Source organism: Mandrillus leucophaeus, unplaced genomic scaffold (assembly GCF_000951045.1).
Source record: "Mandrillus leucophaeus isolate KB7577 unplaced genomic scaffold, Mleu.le_1.0 Scaffold967, whole genome shotgun sequence".
Taxonomy (NCBI): Eukaryota; Metazoa; Chordata; class Mammalia; order Primates; family Cercopithecidae; genus Mandrillus; species Mandrillus leucophaeus.
The window spans coordinates 311,924-333,245 of NW_012110552.1; the positions used below are offsets into that span (position 1 = coordinate 311,924).

The 21,322-nt window shown below is 36.0% G+C and overlaps 1 protein-coding gene across 1 annotated transcript in view; it reads right to left on the reverse strand.

Annotated features, from left to right (window-relative positions):
- Positions 1–21,322, reverse strand: part of LOC105532540 (leucine-rich repeat-containing protein 7-like) — a 335,660-nt gene that overhangs the window by 210,161 nt on the left and 104,177 nt on the right. Inside the window, exon 2 of the mRNA XM_011970712.1 lies at positions 7,282–7,379. Within this exon, the coding sequence (XP_011826102.1) occupies positions 7,282–7,379 (98 nt within the window). The remainder of the gene's footprint in view (positions 1–7,281; positions 7,380–21,322) is intronic.

The following is a 21,322-nucleotide window of genomic DNA, read 5'->3' on the forward strand; positions in this document are numbered from 1 at the left end:
CTGAGGTTCTGTCCATTTTTGTTTAGTATATATTCTCTTTGTTGTTCAGATTGAGTAAATTCCACTAATCTACATATTCGTTTAATCTATTTTCTGTAATTTTCACTCTACTATTGAGTCCATTAAGTGATATTTTTATTTTGGTAATTTTGATTTTCAGTTACATAATTTCCATTTGGTTCTTTTTTATAAGTCCTTTTTTTTTCCCCTGAGATTTTCTGTTTTTCTTGACTTGTTTCAAGAGATTATGTAATTGTCTCCTGAAGCATTCTTATGATGGATGCTTCAATTTCCTTCTCAGAAATTCCATTATCTAATTCATCTGAGTATTGGGGTCAGTGGAATGTCTTTTCTCAGATTGTGGTTTTCCTGGTTCATGGTATGATGAGTTACATTCAATTGCATTTTGAATATTTTGATTATTATGTTAGGAGACTTTTAATCCTATTGAAATCCTTTATTTGAGCAGGTATGTATCCTGTTTAGGTTTAGCTTATAGGGTTTGGACTAATTTTGTGGGCTTTAGTTCCAATGGCAGTTAGTGTTCTGATTTTTTATAATGCTAATGCTGATCTGGTCTGCTTCATTCTTCCGGCACTGTTGGAGCTTCTGCCAAAACTCCGCTGGTGTCATCTGCTAGAGTTAAAAGTGCTGCTCTGGGTTCCCTAATATTCCTAGGTAAATCTCTGGGAAGGCACAGAAGCCACTGGGCCTGGGTCTCTTTATGACACTGGGTGAAAGATAGGAAGACACAGGACTTTACTGCTGCCACCATTACTACCAGATAGATCTGCCCACCAGGGAGAGCAGAGCAGGGATGGCCTGCGGCCTTACTGTTCTGTTTCTGCAGGTGAATTGAACTGCCTGTCGATCAGGACTATAGAATAAGATATCGGTGGCTCTCTTCCAAACCTCTGTTGTTTTTCTCTCTCTTGGTCCTCTGGACTGAGAGAGTAGGATTCGCTTTTGTTTTTTTTCCTTCTTTTCTTCATACCTGTTGACAGTACCAGATTGCAAGCCTCTCTGGTATGCAGTCGAGGGATATATAGGAGATGAAAAGAAAATGCAAGAAGCATACCATGATGTCTTTCTTTAAGTCCTGATGTCCCAGTCAGTTTGCCTTCTTCTTCGAAGCTTTCAGAGTCCCTTTAAAATGATCTGTTGAAGAATTTTTCCAGAGTTTTTAGTTTCATTTAGAATTGAGGATCAGGAAAGGTGAATCTATATCATCTGTTACAGAATCAAAAGCTTGGCCTTCCCTCCCTTTCTTTCATCTTCCTTCCAACTCTCTTTTTCTCCCTTTCTCTTTTTCTTTCCTCATGCCTTTCTTTCCTTCCTTTTACTCCTTCTTTTCTTTTTATCTCTCCTACCCATCTCTTTCTTTATTTCTGGCAGATTCTTGTGAATTTTCATTTTTGAAGTTAAGTAATTAATTCCTTCACTCATTCTCATTCATTCTATAATATCTGTTGAACACCTACTAACTGCCAGACAATATGTCATGTGTTATTAATATAGTGAAAAAGAGGGAGTTCTTGCTGCTCAGAAAGTTGATAGTATAATTCTAAAATATCTGTATGTATCTGGGTATGGATCTTATATAACTGATTTTTATACAGTACATCACAAAACATTTTAATATGCAATCAGATATTTTAATAGCTTCAGAAAGTACATTACATTAAATCTTTTAGCATTTTTGTTTGAATTGTTCTGATTCCTTTAAGACAATTTACACTTCTTAGGTTGGACGTTCGTTCTTCATTTTTCTACATGTAATTGTTTCCCATCATTATTTATTATTTCATCATCTTTCCTTTGTATTCATGGAGTGCTTCCAGTTCCAATTGTTCCAATTTCTGATTTTGCATGTAAATTCTTCTATTGACTCCAGTAAAGATTTTAATTGTGATCTTCATGTTTAGGTTGCTTTTTTTTTTTTTAAATTCCCTGCTCAATAATGTTCATTTTTCCTTTTCTTTTCTCTAAAAAAAGTTTTTTCCACATTGTTTATTTTGCAGGTATAGAGTATTTCTTGTGACTATTGAAAATTTAATCTCTTTAATTTTTCTTCTAATTTCTTCATTTATTATTTTTTGAAGGCAAACTCTTCCTTTACAGGCTAACTTCTTCCCTCTAGTTCTATATTATTTCAAAATATATATTTTTTCTCTTATCACTGAGTACGATCAATAATTATAAGACAGTCAGTTTGGTTGACGCACAGAAAGCACAGGAATAGAGTATGAGATGAGGCTGATTGTGTGGGTAGGGGCTAGACTCTGCAAAATCTTCAAATCCACAGTATGGCTATTGTCTTTCTTGAATGAGCAATGGAAAACCATAGGGTTATTTTAAGATAAAGAGGGTTTCTAACAGTATGTAGGAAAGCCACTTAGGGGAGCATTTGGTAGAATCTTACATAGAATATTTGCAAAGGTGATTTGTGAACAGATTCAAAACATACGTAGGAGGTCAAGTGGAGAGGCCTTGAAATTAGAGTGAACATAGGAGAGAAAAGGGGAAGAAATGTATGGAAGACGACTCCCAGGTTTATTAACTTTGAACCTAGATGGTTAACAGCATCACACATTCAGACAGAAAACACTGGGAGAAGCTTGGGCTTTGAACGATTATAGATTTGGTTTCGGATTTGTTGGGTTTTTTGCGTTGTTGAAACATTCAAGAATGTGTCAAGTGCACACTGGGATGAACAGAGAGAGGTTTGGTCTGGATACATCAATTTGTGAGTCATCCAATTATAGGAATAACTAACACTGTATGTAATGACATTGTTTGTGGAGGAAGTATATTTGGGACAAAAAAGAAGACTTCAAACACTCTTCCAAAATTCTAATATATGATGGCTGTAAAGATAAAGTTTAGCATGCAAAAGAGTAACCAGAGGGACTATAGAAAAATCAGGAAAGTATTCTATTATGGTAGCCAAAGCATTAGATGATCTCTGTCTCAGCGTATTCATGCTGCCATAATGAAATTCCATGAACTAGGTAGCTTATTGACAACAAAAATGTATTTCTCACAGTTCTGGAAGCTGGGAAATCCAAGATCAAGATGTTGGCACATTTGGTACGTGGTAAGTCCCACTTTCTGATTTATAGATGATGCCTTGTCATACATTACCTCCAAAAAGTCTATCTCATGATATAACATCAATTGGGTTTTAACATATACAGTTTGGAGGGATAGTAATATTCAGAGCATTGCATTTTTCAAAAGGACAAAATGGTCAACAGTATTGATCCCTGCTAAAAAGTCAAGTAAGATGAGCATTGAAAACAATGCTTGATGGATTAGCAAATGATAGCTTAACTTCTAAAATGGCCCCATGATCATCAACATACTCCTTGATGCCTGAACCGTGTATAATCCCCTCTCCTTGGATATAAGCTGGACCTATCACTTTCTTCTGGACAATAAAATATGGCAAAGTCAATGGTGTAATTATGATCCCACATTTTGAGTTAATCAAAATTGAAATTATCTTGGGTGTGCCTGACTTAATCAGGTGAAAGTACTTAAAAGAGAGACAGGTAATTCTCCCTAAGAATAGGGAGTAAATGGGCTAATTTAGAATGTCCATGCAGCAAGGAACTTCTGGAAGCCCCTAGAACCTAAAAGTGACTTCAGCTGGCAGCCAACAAAAAACTGGGACTGTCATACCACCACAAGGAAACAAATTCTACCAACAGCCTAAATGAGTTCAGAAGTGAATTATTTCCCCAGTGGAGCTTTTGATAAGACTTCAACCTGGTGATACCTGAAGCAGCGAACTCTGGACTCCTGACCTTCAGAAAATGTGAGATGATAAATGATGTTGTTTTAAGACACAGGTCTGTGCTAATTTGTTACACAGCAATAGAGAACTATTAGAGCAACATAAAAAATTTATTGATGCTCTCTGAACAAAAGCTGTTTCAGTAGAGTGACTGGACAGGAACCAGACTGGACTGGTTTGGAGGAGCGAGTGGGAGGCAAGTAAATGGAGTGAGTATAGATAACTCTTAGATAAATCAAGAGATTTTCCTGAACAGAAAACAAGAGTGTAGGGCTGTAGCTGAAAGGGGCTGTGGCTTTGAGGACAAAGTTTTTATTTTGTATTTTAATGGGGAATAACTTAAACATGTTTAAAAATCTGTCTTCCACAATAATCTATTTTTACTGAACGTTTACTTGACCATGCCAGATGCAGCATAGGTAGATATAATTCACATTAAATAACTAAGATCTACGTCTGGTGACCTTACGTTGATTTTAACATTGCAAATATTGTAAAGTGGGATAGAGAATTATAAAAGAAAACAATACAAAGTATGCTATTTAGCAAAACCTTCCTGTATACAATATCTCCAAATGAAAGAAAGATTTCCTTACTCTGGAGGATCCTATGGTCTGAACCACGTTTCCTTATTCCTTTCAGTTCTTAGTGCAGAAAAGCTTTGATTTGACTTTCTACGATAGTTCTCAAAGGTGGAACCTTTGTGTGGGATTTGACCAACAAATCTTGGTGTAGATCTATACTGAATCTGTAGAATCACAGAAAAACAACTAGGCCATTGTGTTAAACTAATATCAAACATGAATTACCATCGAACATTGCTGCAAGAATTTCAGCTTTATAATATTTACTTAGAACCTCTTCTCCATGCATGATTTTTTCTAAAAACAGTGGTGGTAATATCTGTGCATTTGCATTCCTGATCTCAAAAAACTGCCTTATTATCCTCAAACAAATGTTTAGTTTGAAATAAGAGAACAATAATAACAATTAAAGAAAGAGACAGAAAAAGAGAAGAGAGGAAAGAAAACTCACTACATCCCAGGTTCTGTACCAACTACTTAATATAAATATCTCCCTTCATTCTTAAAATAATTACATTAAGTAGGCTATAGCATATCCTCATTTTCTTCAGATAAACTGAATTTTATATTTAAAATAACTATCTATTCATGGTCCTGCATCTGGTCAAATTAAGTGTCATATTAGAGAAAAAATCCTTTTGTGTGTCTCTAACATTAATAGTTTTCACTACCATGATATGTTGCTTCCATTACAAAAAAATATTGTGGCTTTTATTTTTCTCATGGAATTCACACTAGTCTGTCACATAGCAAGAAGAACTGCTCACTGCACTAACAAGGGAAAATAAAGACCTCTATGGAAAAGAAAACAATTGCATAGATTTTGCATTTTTCAGTACATCTTTCCATGTTCAATAACATACTCCAGCTGAATTTCCTTGGTGACACTTCAAAGACTTCCCTGACTGTCACGATCCAATTGGTAAGAACTTATAACACAAGTGTCGGTTATATCATGTACCTTGCTAAGCACATATTAGGTAGCTTAACATATGTACTTTACATTAGAGAACAATAAAACTTGATTATGAACTATACCAATGATTATTCCTCTTTTGTATAGATAACGATTTAGTATCATCTGATGTCAATCATTTTACCTAGGCTAGTAGTTTTCAAGCTTGAGCCTGCATCAGAATCTCCTGCAGAGCTTCTTAAAATACAGATCACCAGGCCCCGCTCTAAGAGTTTCTGATTCGGTAGGTGTGGCTTGCAGCACTAGAATTTGCATTTTTAACAAGTTCCCAGATGCTTCTGCTGCTGCTCATAGCCTGGAGATCACAATTTGAGAACCACTGGCCCAGACCAGGGTTCAAAAAGATTTTCCATAAAGACCCAGGTAAATATTTTTTTGGTTTTGGGGGCCATACGGTCTCTTGTCACAACTACTCAACTATTCCTTTGTAGTGCAAAATCAGTTGTGCATAATACACAATGAATAAATGATGGCTGTGTTTCAATAAAATTGTACTTACAAAAAAGGTGTCAGGCTGAGTTTCATCAACAAACCAGATTGGCCAACCCCTGGCTTAGACCAACTCAGTACAAGAGCCCTGAAATATCACTTTGTTTATGTTAAATGGCAACTCTGTGATAATCATTTGCAAACATATCTACAAATATCCCTTTTAAGTTTTATTTAAGTATCTACAGAACTGTACCAGAGACTAAACTGATGGTCTCCTTGAAGCCTAGAGAAGAAACCCCAAAGTTTTTCTATAAACCCAACAGAAATACGTAATACTTCGATGCAAGAGTCTGCATAGTTATAAATGCCCACGAACTCTATCTTTATTTTCAAGTTTTAGTTTTAGTTAAATATTGTTTGTGGTGTTATAAGCCATAAATCTACCAGGTTAAAGAAGGCCAAAACACTACTGAATGACATACATGTCAGCTCAGTAAGGTTATCTATTAACTTTATAATAAACAAAACAAGAACACTTCATTTACCATGAGTGTGCCCTGCTTTAATGTAGTTGGTCTTTACCCACAGCAGTAGACTTCAAACTAATTTGAAAATGCCACTATAATCTTAAAATTCTACTTAACTGTATACTTCAGTGAACCCACTACATTAGCTTTATCCTTGTAAAATGGAAGTTCCTGTAAAAGGGCAAAATTCTGATAAATTTTTATCATAATGAAATGTGATTTAGTTCCCTGAAAATAATTATATGCAAATACCATGAGGAAACAGTATTATGAATCATTTTATAAACTCAAAATGTGAATATTATGTCAAGAGTCTCCAACAATCTACTACATGCTATAGAAAATAAATAAAATCCCTACAGCCAATGGCATATTCTAATATTTAATAATTTGAGGATGAACTAACTTATACTGGGATTCATGGTATCTATCTTTCACAACATTTTACTAAATTCAATTAAATCAAATGTTTCCATTTGGCAAACAGGTATACATTTACCGGCAGATATCTAGTACTTTGTCTAAAGGAGTGGTTTTAAAAAGTTCTCAGTTAAAACAAAAATGTTAAAAGAGCCCTGTGGCTAAAGGGAAACTGGAAAGTGTTGATTTTAGATACATTTCAAAAGTTTCTTTACTTCAGGACGTCTCAGAACCATTACCTGCATGGTATAAATATCTAAGGAAGATTTGTCAGGCCGTACAGCCTTTTCCCATCTCATTTGAACAGGGAACTTGATTATCAGTAGAACATCTTGAAGTACCAGAGAAATATCCTTAAGAAAGCAATGTTCTAAGTAAGCACTTACATTCAGGTAACATATGGTAAGTTATTTTTAAAAGACCAACTCAACTCAGCAAATATTCTATTACTTGACTAACCATTTAAAGGTCACTCATTTCATTTTACTATGCTACTCACCAAAATCTATCTAGAACACAGTTAATCCTATTAAACATACTTACACTCCTCTTCAGGCCTTTTCCGAAGTGCTGCACGAACCTCTTTACAAGGACTTCTCTGGTATTGTGGGGGGTTCCTTCCCCTTATTAGGTTCTCCATCCTATAAGAGAGAATCAAAAGAGTATTTTAATACCAAAAGTTTGATAGATGTTTACAAGCTAAATGGTCTAAAATTCAAATACCCACAGAACTTTGCTAGACAACACCATGAAGATGACCTGGCAAGGAGCGAACTGGCAAGAAGCATTGGGGACCATAGTAAATTGGAGAGTGCTTGACTTCTCCAGCATTCCAATTTAAAAAATTTAAAACACCATGTGTATGAAACTTATGCACATTCTTTAATTAGAGACTGCTGTGGACTGAATATGTCCCCATAAAATTCAAATATTGAAGCACCAGCCCCCAGCATGATTTGAAGGTAGGGCTTGTGGGAGGTAATTAGGTTTAGAGGAGGTTATGAGTGGAACATCCATGATGGGATTAGTGTCTTTACAGGAAGAGAGAGAAATAAAAAGGGAAAAAGAGTAGACTTCTCTCTCTCTCCACCATGAGGGGACACAGGGAGGAAGCTGTCTTCAAGCCACGGTGAAGGCCTCCACAAGGAACCAAATTTATCAGCACCTTGACCTCGAACTTCCTAGCCTCCAGAACAGAGAGCAATAGTCTGTTGTTTAAGGCACTGAGTCTATGGTATTTTGTTATAGCAGCCCAAGCTGAATAAAATAAAGACCTATCGACTAAGAGTAATTACTTGTAAAGTAAATAAATTTAAAAAGAGGACATCATTCGGAAAGAAAAATCATATCTTTTACCAACATTTCAAGTATCAGTTTTTCACAATGAGATACCACCTTACCCCAGCCAGAAAGGTCATTATTAAAAAGTCAAAAAACAATAGATGTTGGCATGGATGTGAAAAAGGAGCACATACACTGCTGCTGGGAATGTAAACTAGTATAGTCTCCACGAAAAACGGTATGGAGATTTCTCAAAGAACTAAAAGTAAATCTACCACTCGATTCAGTAATCCCACTACTGATTAACCCAAAGGAAAAGAAGATGCTATTTCATAAAAACACCTGCACTCATATGTTTATTACACCACAATTCACAATTGCAAAGATATGAAATCAACCTAACTGCCCATCACCCTATAAGTGGATGAAGAAAATGTGAGATATACATGATATATTGATATATAATATATAAAATATATATGACATATATGATATGTATGATATATACTATATATATAAATGTGGGGTGTATATATGTGCAATATATACACACACATATATATCTACACACAAAATGTATATATGTGTGTAGGATATATATACTACTGGAATATACTACTCAGCCTCAAAAAGAATGAAATAATGTTCAGTAACTTGGATGGAAGTGGAGACCATTACTCTAAGTGAAGTAACTCAGGAACAAAAAGCAAATACCATATGTCTTACTTATAAGTGTAAGAACTAAGGTATGAGTATGCAAAGGCACACAGAGTGGTATAATGGACACTGAAGACTCAGAAGGGAAAGGGTGCGAGAAGGGTGATCAATGAAAAACTACCTATCGAGTACAATGTTCACTATCCGGGTGACATGTGCACTGATTCCTAGACTTCACCAATATACAATTCATCTGTGTAATAAAAACCCACTTGTACCCCTAAAACTATTGAAATAAGAAACACGTTCAAAAAGTAACAGTTTTCAGGAATGGAACTGCTGATTTCATTCAATACTAATGACTGAATCCGACCGTTTTTAAATTCTAATAATCGTGATTTTTTGAAAAGAGTGGTTAATATAAATTGTACCTTTCTGTTACCAGTTACATGGTGATGCTGACAACCAGAAAATAATAAATTAATCAAACACAACTTGGGTGAGCATCTGTAGCAGCATATACTTTGTGGTATTTTCTGTTTTCAGTAAAGTTTACAGTTTTGCACATCAGTGTACACTCTACTAACTTCTATAACACTAAAAAAATTGAATGCTCAGGATTTCAAAAAGTAAACCATAGTATTTATCATTTTGAAAATATAAACGTTATTTCTTAACATCTATATGATTATCCTCAACCAGGGATATCACTGGTTTTGATAACTGTCCTGGTTGATAACATGCATACCATTGAAAACAGTGTGATTATTATGGGTATACTGGCAGAGGGTTTTCTAGGATTAGTAGTATATAGAGAGGATTATGTTCCTTGTATCTGGAGGGGAAATTGAGAAAGGATGATTCCATAGAAGCAGTGTGTTAAGTGGTGGAAAATATGAGATAAAAAGGCTTTTGGGGTGGAATAGTAACATAATACTACTCCCATGGGAACTTATCATTGGGGCTTAAAAATAGTCTTCCAAATATACTGAAATCAGTTCATTCATATGTAGAGGCTGCTTTATGTGCTTGTGTGTGTGTGTGTGTGTGTGTGTGTGCATGCACTCATATGCCTATGCCTATGTTTGTAAAGTATAAGAAATTGTTTTTTAATGTGCAGTGATAACTTGAATCTTAGTTTCACTCAAAATTCATTTCAAGTGAGAAAAAGTTATTTCTCTCAAGATAATGATAATACAATGACAGGAAACCAAGTGGAAACTTGCAGAATTGAAGACATAAACAGCTTCAACATTATATGTGTGCGTGGGGGGGCGGGGTGAAGAGTAAGCTTCTAGGTCTGTCCCTGCAATTTCACCATGAAGATTAGCTATGCGAACTAAATTATATCAAATTTTCTAGTTTCTGACTCTTGAATTAATTCAACGCACAATTTTGATTATGTGTTTTGGCAAATGCAGAACTCTCCATGATGATCTGATAACAATTTAAGTGAGCTTATAATTATTCACTAGTATTTACAAGCTTAAGATAGTAAATTATAGCAAACAGAACCTGCACATGCAAATGTCTACATAAAATTGTAGTGTAATTTTTAAAAACACTTTTACTCATTGTGATTACACTCTGATGGGGAATGACAAGTTATGTTGGTTGGGGAATACATGAAAACTACTCTCTTGAATAGGCTATTACTTTTCCTTTTTATCTCTGACTATCGAATACGTGAAAACAAAAGTGGTCTACTGGATTTCCATGTAATTATGGTTGAGGGTATGTCAGAAAAACTCAAAAACATATTAGAAAGTACTTTCAAAGGCTTTAGGAGGACTTAGATGGTTACTATTGGTATCCAAGACCCTCAGGTTAGCCTCCCAGGAATCATGGTGTTGAGGTTGTATCTTGGGAATACTCATGAGCAGATATGCAAGAGATTATACAATGCTGGCAATGTAGTATGGCTTAAATGTAATGTTCCTCAACTCTGGATTCAGAATTCCTGGGTTTAACCTCTCTTTTTCTGTCTTAAAGGATGATTTTAGGTAAAGTTACTCACATACTTTGTGCCTTACTTACATGCTTACATACACAACAACAGGATTGTTGTGAGGATTAAATATGGTAACACACGTAAAATGCTTTGCATTGTGCCTGTCACAATGGAGAGCTCAGTAAATGAAGCTATTATTAATAATGATTATCACAAATAGAAATGTGATCATATACTAATATTTTAAATGTTCCATATATTTGGAAAAATATTACAACTGGTCTTTAGTAAAGAAAATGAAAACAGATAGTACTGTTGAGGAAAAAAAAATTTGGCTTACAAATTTTCTGATTATTAGGGAAACACAAAATATCCAGGTATGTAAATGGCCAATTTTCATAGATGAAGAACTTAACTAAATATACTTCATTTTTTATCAATAAGATTTAAGGGATTACTAATGACAATCTTCCAAGGACACTAACAGGGATAAAAGTGGGTTGTCGTCACCATGAATTAACTAAAGTTCTACAAAATTACAGGTTTTGTAGAGAATTTAGAAAATATTTCAAAATTTTATAGTTAACTTGGACCTTAGAAACAATTAAAATATTTTGTAATATATTTACCATTTACTTTATCCCTTCATGAATTAAATTACTTCATTTACTTTACCATTTACCATTTACTTCATTAATCCTTTGAACAACCTTATGAAAGAATATTTTAAAGATGAAGAAATTAAGCTCAGATATGCTCAGTGACTTGCTCAAGGCCACATCGGAAGTAGAAGAAGGCTCAACTAAGCTTTAACCAATCTTTTCTGGACTTTTCTAGTTGCTTCTTAGTCCCTTATTTCCATGAGTTCATGATTATAATTCCACTAGGGGGCTGAATACCTGAGATTCAAATATATAACATGTTTTTAATTCTGGTAAAATTATTAACATAATATTAATATTTATATTAATATCTATACTCAGGAGGCTGAGGTGGGAGAATCACTTGAGCACGGGAAGGTGGAGGCTGCAGTGAGCCATGATCATGCCACTGTACTCCAGCCTGGGCAACAGAGTGAAATCTGCCTCCATATTTATATGTTATAGATGTAAAATTATACATATATATGATATTTATTTTCAAATACATGTTTTTAGTGTTAATCTGTTGATTACATGCTGATTTCTTATCATTTTGCTATTGTCACTGAAATGTTTGCTTCCATCAGTGACATTTTAAGTTTTTGAGAACTGCCAAAAAGATAACTGGGGCCAAAACAATTCACTACAAATTACATGAATGATATACTAATTGATGAAGATACTAAAAGTCATTTTGTTCGTTGGAATGCGATATGTCGTGCCCACTGGAAACATACTTAAAATGAAGTTAAAATTTTTACAGAGCAATGTTTACATCTAAATTATTATATAACTGAAACTTGCATCTTCTTAAGATTACACTTCTGGTTACTTGAACTCTTTCACCACCATTATCTATGATCTACAGTTTGCATTAAATAGTCAGACAAAATGACCAAAATTGAAATCTTGGAGCACAGCCAGGTCACGGCAAAGGAGCTGTTCTAGCTACTCTCAAGCTTGGCAAGCCACCAGTAGGAGTGTGTTAACAATTCTAGCAAGGAGAGATGAAATGTAATGACCACAGGTGAGACAGATGCTCTAACAACTCATTGAAGAGCTCTGAAAAAGTGCAGCCTACATGTTCGACTGCTAGGAAGAAATGAGGGCAGCCAGGTTAATATCAAACAGCGTGAAATTGCAATCAGCCGTTATAAGCAAAAAGTGTCCACGACATTCTTGATGGTGTCTCCCAAATTTGGCTAGGTCTCAAAATCACCCAAGGAGTGATTTTCCCAGTACTAAAGACTATCATGCAGTAGGTTGAGGTCAAGTCCTAGTTGATGGTTTTGTTTTGTTTTGTTTTGTTTTTTAGATTAATCAGGTGCTTCGAAAGTAGCCAGCCAGCTGTACACTTGTTTAGATACTGGCCTTTGGGAACCTCTGTAAATAAAAAATATATACTTGGAATTGTAGGGAAGACAAGTCCATTGAATTCATTCAGGTGATAAAGTTGTCTACTAACACAGAGGTGTAGGGCCTGAGGAAGAGACCGCAGTTAGAACAGACATTATCGAAAATGAAGAGTAGCCAAAAAAGCACAATCAAAGGCTTGCCAAGTTGCCTGGAGGTCACGCACAGAAACCTACAGGCTGCTCATTTATATTATCAACTCACTGTCGATAATCTCAATAGTGAAATAATATCCCCTAACAAGGTTTGGCTGACTCAGCTGGATCAGGGAATATGTTTGGACTAATCTAGAATCATGGATTGGGATGGCAGTGTTTCTGGTGAATGAAGGATGTGAAGTCTGGGTGAAAATCTAGTTGAAATAGATTTACACTTGATGGAGGCAGAAGGAGGAAAATGATTGGCTCACTGGAGGAAAAGGGAGTTGGGATAAAAGAATAAGGATTTCACATATAAATATTCTCAAATGCCTATTATATGCCAGGTGCTTTGTTAGGTTCTTTATAGGTACATTATCTACGTCATCTGTATTTTATCCATGGATCACCTGAGTCTAAGAAATATAAGTGACTTGCTTAGGATCACACACAGAATAAGTACAAAAAATCAAGATTTAAATCCAGATCTGTTTGACCTCAGATCTATTAACTATGAAGTGGGCTGTGCAATAGAACTTTCTGCAATGATGGAAATGTTCAGTATCTGTGCTGTCCAGTAAAGTACCTGCTAGCCACGTACAGCTATTGAGTACTTCGAATGTGGCTAGTGTGACAGAGGAATTGAACTTTACTTAATACAACTTTTTAAAAAAAATGTATTAAGTAGAAGGGCAGAGGAAGATGGCCAAATAGGCTCCACCAATCGTCACCACCCTCACCCTGCAAGGACACCAATTTAACAACTATCTACACACACAACAAAAAATGTCTTCATCAGAACCAAAAATCAGGTGAGCACTCATAGTGCTTCGTTTTAACTTCATATCACTGAAAGAGGCATTGAAGAAGGCAGGAAAGAGTCTTGAATTGCAAACATCACTTCACCCTTATCTCCCAGCAGTGGCCACATGGCATGGAGAGTCTCAGCACTTGAGACAGAATGAATGCAGCAGTTTTAGGACATCACATTGAACTCAATGCTGCCCCTGTCATAGCAGAAAGCATAACTAGGCTGAACTCAGCTGATGCCCAACCACAGAGGGAGTTTTTAAATGAGCCCTAGCCACAGGAGTATTGCCCATCCCGGCAGTAGGATATTGAGCTCCAGCGAGCCTCACCACCATGGCTAAAATGCTCTGAGGCCATAAGTAAACTTGAAAGGTAGTCTAGGCCACTAGAACTGCAACTCTAAGGTAAGTCCTAAGACTGAACTGGACTCAGCGCCAGTGGATTTGGGAGCATATGTGACCTACTGAGATAACAACTGGGTGGCTAAGGAATTCATCTGCCACCTCTCCTCTAACCCCAGGCTGCACAGTTCATGGTTCCAAAAGAGACTCACTCCTTCCTCCTGCCTGAGGAGAGGAAAGAAAAGAGTAAGAAGACTTTGTCTTGGATCATTGATACCAGCTTAGCCACAGTAGGATAGGGCACCAGTCAAAGTCATGAGGCACCCTTTCCAGGCCCTACCTCCTAGATGATATTACTAGACACATCCTAGGCAAGAAGGGAACATGCTACCTTGAGGTGAAGGACCATCACCTGCTGACTAAAGTGCCCTGAGGTCCTGAATAACCAATAGTGATACCCAGATACTATGCTGTGGGCCTCAAGTGAGACTCAGACTTGCTGGCTTCAGGTGAAACTCACACATTCCCAGTTGTGGTGGCTATGGGAAGAGACTCCTCCAGCTTGAGAAAAGTGAAGGGAAAACTAAAGAGGACATTGTCTTGCACCTTAGGTACCAGCTTTGCCACAGAGGGAAAGAGCACAAAGTAGGCTCCTGGGGTCCCCAGTTCCAGGCTTTGACTCCTGCATGATATTTCGGGACCTGTCCCGGGCCAAAGGGAAGCCCGCTGCCCTGAATGATGTGTCCAATGCCAGAAAACATTCACCACAAACTGAATAAAGAATCCTAGAGCCTTAAGGGAATATTGGTGGTAGCCCAGCACTAATCCCCATGGGTCTGTGGGGATGGTGGCCATGGTCTAAGACTCTTCTCCCTATGGAAAGACAAGGGAAGAGTGGAAAGGACTGTGTCTCATGGTTTGACTGCCAGCTCAGCCACAGTAAATTAGAATACTAGGTATACTCCTAAAGTTTTTGATTCTACTCCCTGGCTCCCAGATAGGACCTCTGAATCTCCCTGGGGCCTGGGGGAACTTGCCACCATGAAGGGAGAGACACAGGCCTGACTGGCTTCACCACCTACTGATTATAGAACTTCAGGGCCTTGACTAAACATAGATGATAGCCAGAGAGTGGTTACAGTGAGGCCCAGTGCTGTGCTGGCTTTAGGTCTGATCCAGTGCAGTCCCAGCGGAGGTGGCCACAGAGGTGCTTGTGTCATTCCACCTGCAGCTCCAAGTAGCTCAGAAAAGAGAAAGAGACTCTGTTTTGGAGAAAGTAAGGGAAAATATCTGATCTTATGCAAGACAACTAAGGTGGTACCTCTATGAGTTTGCAAGAACCACAACATTGATGAACTTGCGGTTCTCCCTAATGCAGATACAGCTTAGATTAAAACATACATACATGTCCTTTTGAATATCTTGAAAGCCTTCCCAGGAAGGATGGGCACAATCAAGCCCAGACTTTGACAGCAATGATAAATACCTAACTCTTTAATGGCCAGACACAGATGAATATCTATAAGCATCAAGGCCATCCTGGAAAACATGACCTCGTGAAATGAACTAAAAAAGGCACTAGAGACCAATTCTGGAGACACAGAGATATGTGACCTTTAGACAGATAATTCAGAATAGTTGTTTTGAGGAAATTCAAAGAAATTCAAGATAACACAGTAAAGGAATTCAGAATTTTATCAGATAACTTTAAGAGATGGAAATAATTAAAAAGAATCAAGCAGAAATTCTAGTGTTGAAAAATCCAATTGGCACATTGAAAAAAGCATCAGAGTCTTTTCATGGCAGAGTTGATCAAGCAGAAGAAACAATTAGCATGAAAACAGGCTTTTGAAAATATGCAGTCAGAGGAGACAAAAGAAGGAAGAATAAAAAAGTAAAGCATGACTACAAGATCTAGAAAATAGCCTCAAATGGGCAAATCTAAAACTTATTGGCCTTAAAGATGTGGTATGGGTAGGGGTAGAAAGTTTATTTTAAAGAATAATAACAGATAACTCCCCATCTAAGAAAGATATCAATATCCAAGTACAAGAAGGTTAGAAAACATAAAGCAGATTCAATCCAAATAAGACTACCTCAAGTCATTTAATAATCAAACTCCCAAAGGTCAAGGAAAAAGAAAAGGTCCTAAAAGCATCATGAGCAAAAAAACAAGTAACACACAATGGAGCTCCAATATGTCTTGCAGCAGAGTTTTCAGTAGAGAGTTTATAGGCCATGAGAGAATGGCATGACATATCTAAAGTGCAGAAGGAAAAATATTTTACCCTAGAATACTTTCTCCAGTGAAAACACCCTTTGAACATGCAGATAAAGACCTTCCCAGACAGACAAAGGCTGAGGGATTTCATTAACACCAGATCTGTTCTGAAAAAAATGCTAAAGAAAGTACTTCAATCAGAAAGAAAAATACATTAATAAGCAATAAGACACCATCTAAAAGTACAAAACTCACTGGTAACAGTAAGGACACAGAAAAACACAGAGTATTATAACACTGTAACTGTGGTATATAGACTACTCTTATCTTAAGTAGAAAGACTAAAGGATGGACTAATCAAAATAATACTATAAGAACCTTTCAAGACATAGACAGTATGATAAGATATAAATAAAAACTACAACAAACAACCCTATCAAAAAGTGGGCAAAGGATATGAACAGACACTTCCCAAAAGAAGACATTTATGCAGCCAAAAAACATACACAAAAAAGCTCATCATCACTGGTCACTGGAGAAACGCAAATCAAAACCACAATGAGATACCATCTCATGCCAGTTAGAATGGTGATCATTAAAAAGTCAGGAAACAACAGATGCTGGAGAGGATGTGCAGAAATAGGAATGCTATTACACTGTTGGTGGGCATGTAAATTAGTTGAAACATTGTGGAAGACAGTGTGGTGATTCCTCAAGGATCTAGAACCAGAAATACCATTTGATCCAGCAATCCCGTTACTGGGTATATACTCAAAGGATAATACATCATTATACTATAAAGACATATGCACACGTATGTTTATTGCAGCACTATTCACAATAGCAAAGACTTGGAAACAACCCAAATGCCCATCAGTGATAGATTGCATAAAGAAAATGTGGCGCATATACACCATGGAATACTATGCATTCATAAAAAGGGATGAGTTCATGTCCTTTGCAGGGACATGGATGAAGCTGGAAACCATCATTCTCAGCAAACTAACACAGGGACAGAAAAGCAAACACCACATGTTTTCACTCATAAGTGGGAGTTAAACAATGAGAACACATGGACACGGGGACACAGGGAGGGGAACATCACGCACCGGGGCCTTTTGGGGGATGGGGGCTAGGGGAGTGGTAGCATTAGGAGAAATACCTAATATAGATGATGGGTTGATGGGTGCAGCAAACCACCATGGCACGTGTATACCTGTGTAACAAACCTACATGTATTTTGCACATGTATCCAAGAAATTAAAGTATAATAAAAAGAAAATAAACACAAAATGTTAAAAAGTGGGAAGGCAAAGTTAAGGTGGTGAGTTTTTATTCGTTTTCTTTGTGCTCATTTGTTTTTGCAAAGAGTGTTGTTGTTATCAGCTTAAAATAATGTGTTATACGATAGTATTTGCAAGCCTCATGGTGACCTCAAATCAAAAAACATACAATGGGTACACAAAAAATAAAAAGCAATAAATTAAATGATATCACCAGAGAAAATTACCTTCACTAAAAGGAAGACAAGAAGGAAAAGAATGAGGAGAAGATGACAAAACAACCAGAAAACAAATGATAAAAAGGTGGAAGTAAGTCCTTACTCATCAATAATAACATTGAATATAAATGGACTAAACGCTTCAATCACAAGATGTAGAATGACTGAACAGATTAAAAACCAAGATCCAGTGATCTGTTGCTTTCAAGAAACACACTTTGCCTATAAAGGCACACATAACTGAAAATAAAAGGACAGAAAAAAGATATTCCATGCCAACGGAAATCAAAAAAGAGCAAGAGTACCTATACTTATATCAGACAAAATATATTTCAGGATGAATACTGTAAGAATAGACAAAAGTCCCTATATAATGGTAAAGGGGTGAATTCAGCAAGAGAATATAACAATTTTAAATAAATATGCATCCAATACAGGAGTACATAGGTATATAAAACACATACTATTAGTGCTAAAGAGAGAGATAGACCTCAACATGATAAAAGCTGGAGACTTCAACAGCCCACTGTCAGCATTAGACAGATCTTCCAGACAGAAAATCAGCAAGGAAACATCAGACTTAATCTGCAGTGCAGACCAAATTGACCTAATAGATATTTACAGAACATTTCATCCAAGAGCTACAAAATACATATTATTTGCCTCAGCACATGGATCATTCTCAAGGATAGACCATATGTTAAATCACAAAACAAGTCTTAAAACATTCAAAAAATGTGAATATTAAGCATCTTCTCTGACCACAAGGGAATAAAACTAGAAATCAATAAAAAGGGGAATTTTGGAAAATACACAAACACATGAAAATTAAATGATATGCTCCTGAATAACCAGTGGGACAATGAAGTAGTTAAGGAGGAAAATGAAAAAAAATCTTGAAACAAATTATAATGGAAATACATACCAAAATCTATGGGATAAAGCAAAAGCAGTATCAAGAAGGAAGTTTATAGCTATTAGTGCCTGCATCATAAAAGAAAAATTTCAAATAAACAACCTAATGATGCATCTTGAAGAACTAGAAAAGCAAGAGCAAACCAAACTCAAAATTAGTAGAAGGAAAGAAATAATAAAAATCAGAGCAAATATAAAAGAATTTGAAATGAAGAAAACAATACAAAATATCAATGAAACAAAGCATTGTCTTTTTGAAAAAGGAAACAAAATTGACAAACCTTTAGCCAGACTAAAAAGGGGGAGAAGACTCAAATAAATAAAATCAGAGATAAAAAAGGAGACATTACAAGTGATACTACAGAAATTCAAAAGATCTTTAGTGGCTACTATGAGGAAGTATATGATGATAAATTGAAAAATCTAGAAGAAATTGATAAATTGCTACACACGTACAACCTACCGAGATCGAACCATGAAGAAATCCAAACTCTAAACAGACCAATAACTAGTAATGAGATTGAAACCATAGTAATAAGTCTCCCAGCAAAGAAAAGCCTGGGACCCAATGGTATCACTGCTGAATTCTATCAAACACTTAAAGAAATAATACCAATTATACTCAAACTATTCTGAAAAATAGAGGAGGAAGGAATGCTTTCAGACTCGTTCATAAGACCAGTATTATCCTGATACCAAACCCAAAGATACATCAAAAGAGAAAACTATCAGCCACTATCACTGATGAATATTAATGCAAAAATTTACAACAAAATACTAGCAAACCAAATTCAACAATACATTAAAAAGATCAGTCATCACGAACAAGTGGGATTTATCCCAGGGATGTATGGATGGTTCAACATATGCAAATCAATTAGTGTAATACATTATATCAACCGAATAAAAGACAAAAACCACATGATCATTTCAATTGATGCTGAAGAAACATTTGATAACATTCAACATCCCTTCATGATTAAAAACCCTCAAAAACCTGAGGATAGAGGAAACATACCTCAACATAACAAAAACCACCTGTGACAGATCCACAGCTAGTATCATACTTAATGGGGAAACCTGAAAGTCTTTTTCTAAGATCAGGAACACAACAAGGATGTCCACTTTCCCCACTGTTTTTCAACATAGTCCCGGAATTTCTAGATAGGGCAATCAGCCAAGAGAAAGAAAGAAAGGGCACACAAATTAGAAAGGAAGAAGTCAAATTATCCTTGTTTCCAGATGACATGATTTTATATTTGGAAAAATGTAACGTCTCCACCAAGAAAACTATTAGAACTTATAAACAAATTCACAAAGTTGTAGGATACAAAATCAACGTACATCAGTAGTATCCTCTATATGTCAATAGAGAACAATCTGAGAAAGAATTAAGGAAAGTAATCCCATTCACAACGGCTACAAATAAAATAAAATACCTAGAAATTAACCTAACTCAAGAAGTGAAATATCTCTACAATGAAAACTATAAAACATTCATGCAAAGATTTGAATAGGACACACAAAAATGAAATATATTCCATGTTCATGGATTGGAAGAATCAACAATGAACAATGAACAAAGAATCAATCAATGTAAAAATGTCCATACCACCCAAAGCAATCTACAGATTTAAGGCAATCCGTATCAAAATACTAATGACATTCTTCACAGAAATAGAAAAAACAACTTTAAAATTTATATGAAACCACAAGAGACTCAGAATAGCGAAAGCTATCCTGAGCAAAAGAATGAAACTGAAGGAATCACATTTCCTGACTTTAAATTACACTACAGAGCTGTAGTAAACAAAATGGTATTGCACTGGCATAAAAACAGACATATAGATCAGTGTAACAGAATGGAGAACCCAGAGATAAATCCATATATCTACAGTTAACTCATTTTTGATGAAGGTGCCATGAACACACATTGGGGAACGGACAGTTTCTTCAATAAATGGTGGTAGAAAAACTATATATCCACTGGCAAAAAAAAAAAAAAAAAAAAAAAAAAAAAAAACTAGATACCTATCTCTCACCATATAAAAAAACCAAATCAAAATGGATTAAAGACTTAAATCTAAGACCTCAAACTATGAAACTGCTAAAAGTAAACATTAGAGAAACTCTCCAGGACACTGATCAGGGCAAAGATTTTTTGAAGAGGACCCCACAAACACAGGCAACCAAGACCAAATACACAAACGGGATCACATCAAGTTAAAAAGCTTCTGCACAGCAAAGGATACAATCAACAAAGTGAAGCAACAACCCACAGAATTGGAGAAGATATGTGCAAACTAACCATCTGACAACGGATTAATAACCAGAATATAGAACTCAAGCAACATGATAGGAATAAAATCTAATAATCTGATTAAAAATGGGCAAAATATCTGAATAGACATTTCTCAGAAGAAGAGATACAGATCGCAACTAGGTATATGAAATGTGGTCAACATCATTGAAAATCAGAGAAATGTAAATCACAATTGCAATGAGATATTATCTGATCCCAGCTAAAATGGCTTTTATCCAAAAGTCAGGCAATAACAGATGCTGGCAAGATGTGGAGAAATGGGAACCCTCGTACACTGCTGATAGGAATGTAAATCAGTACAACCACGATGGAGAACAGTTTGGAAGTTCTCGAAAAACTAAAAATACAGCTACTTTGTTATCCAGCATTAACAGCACGGGTATATATCCAAAA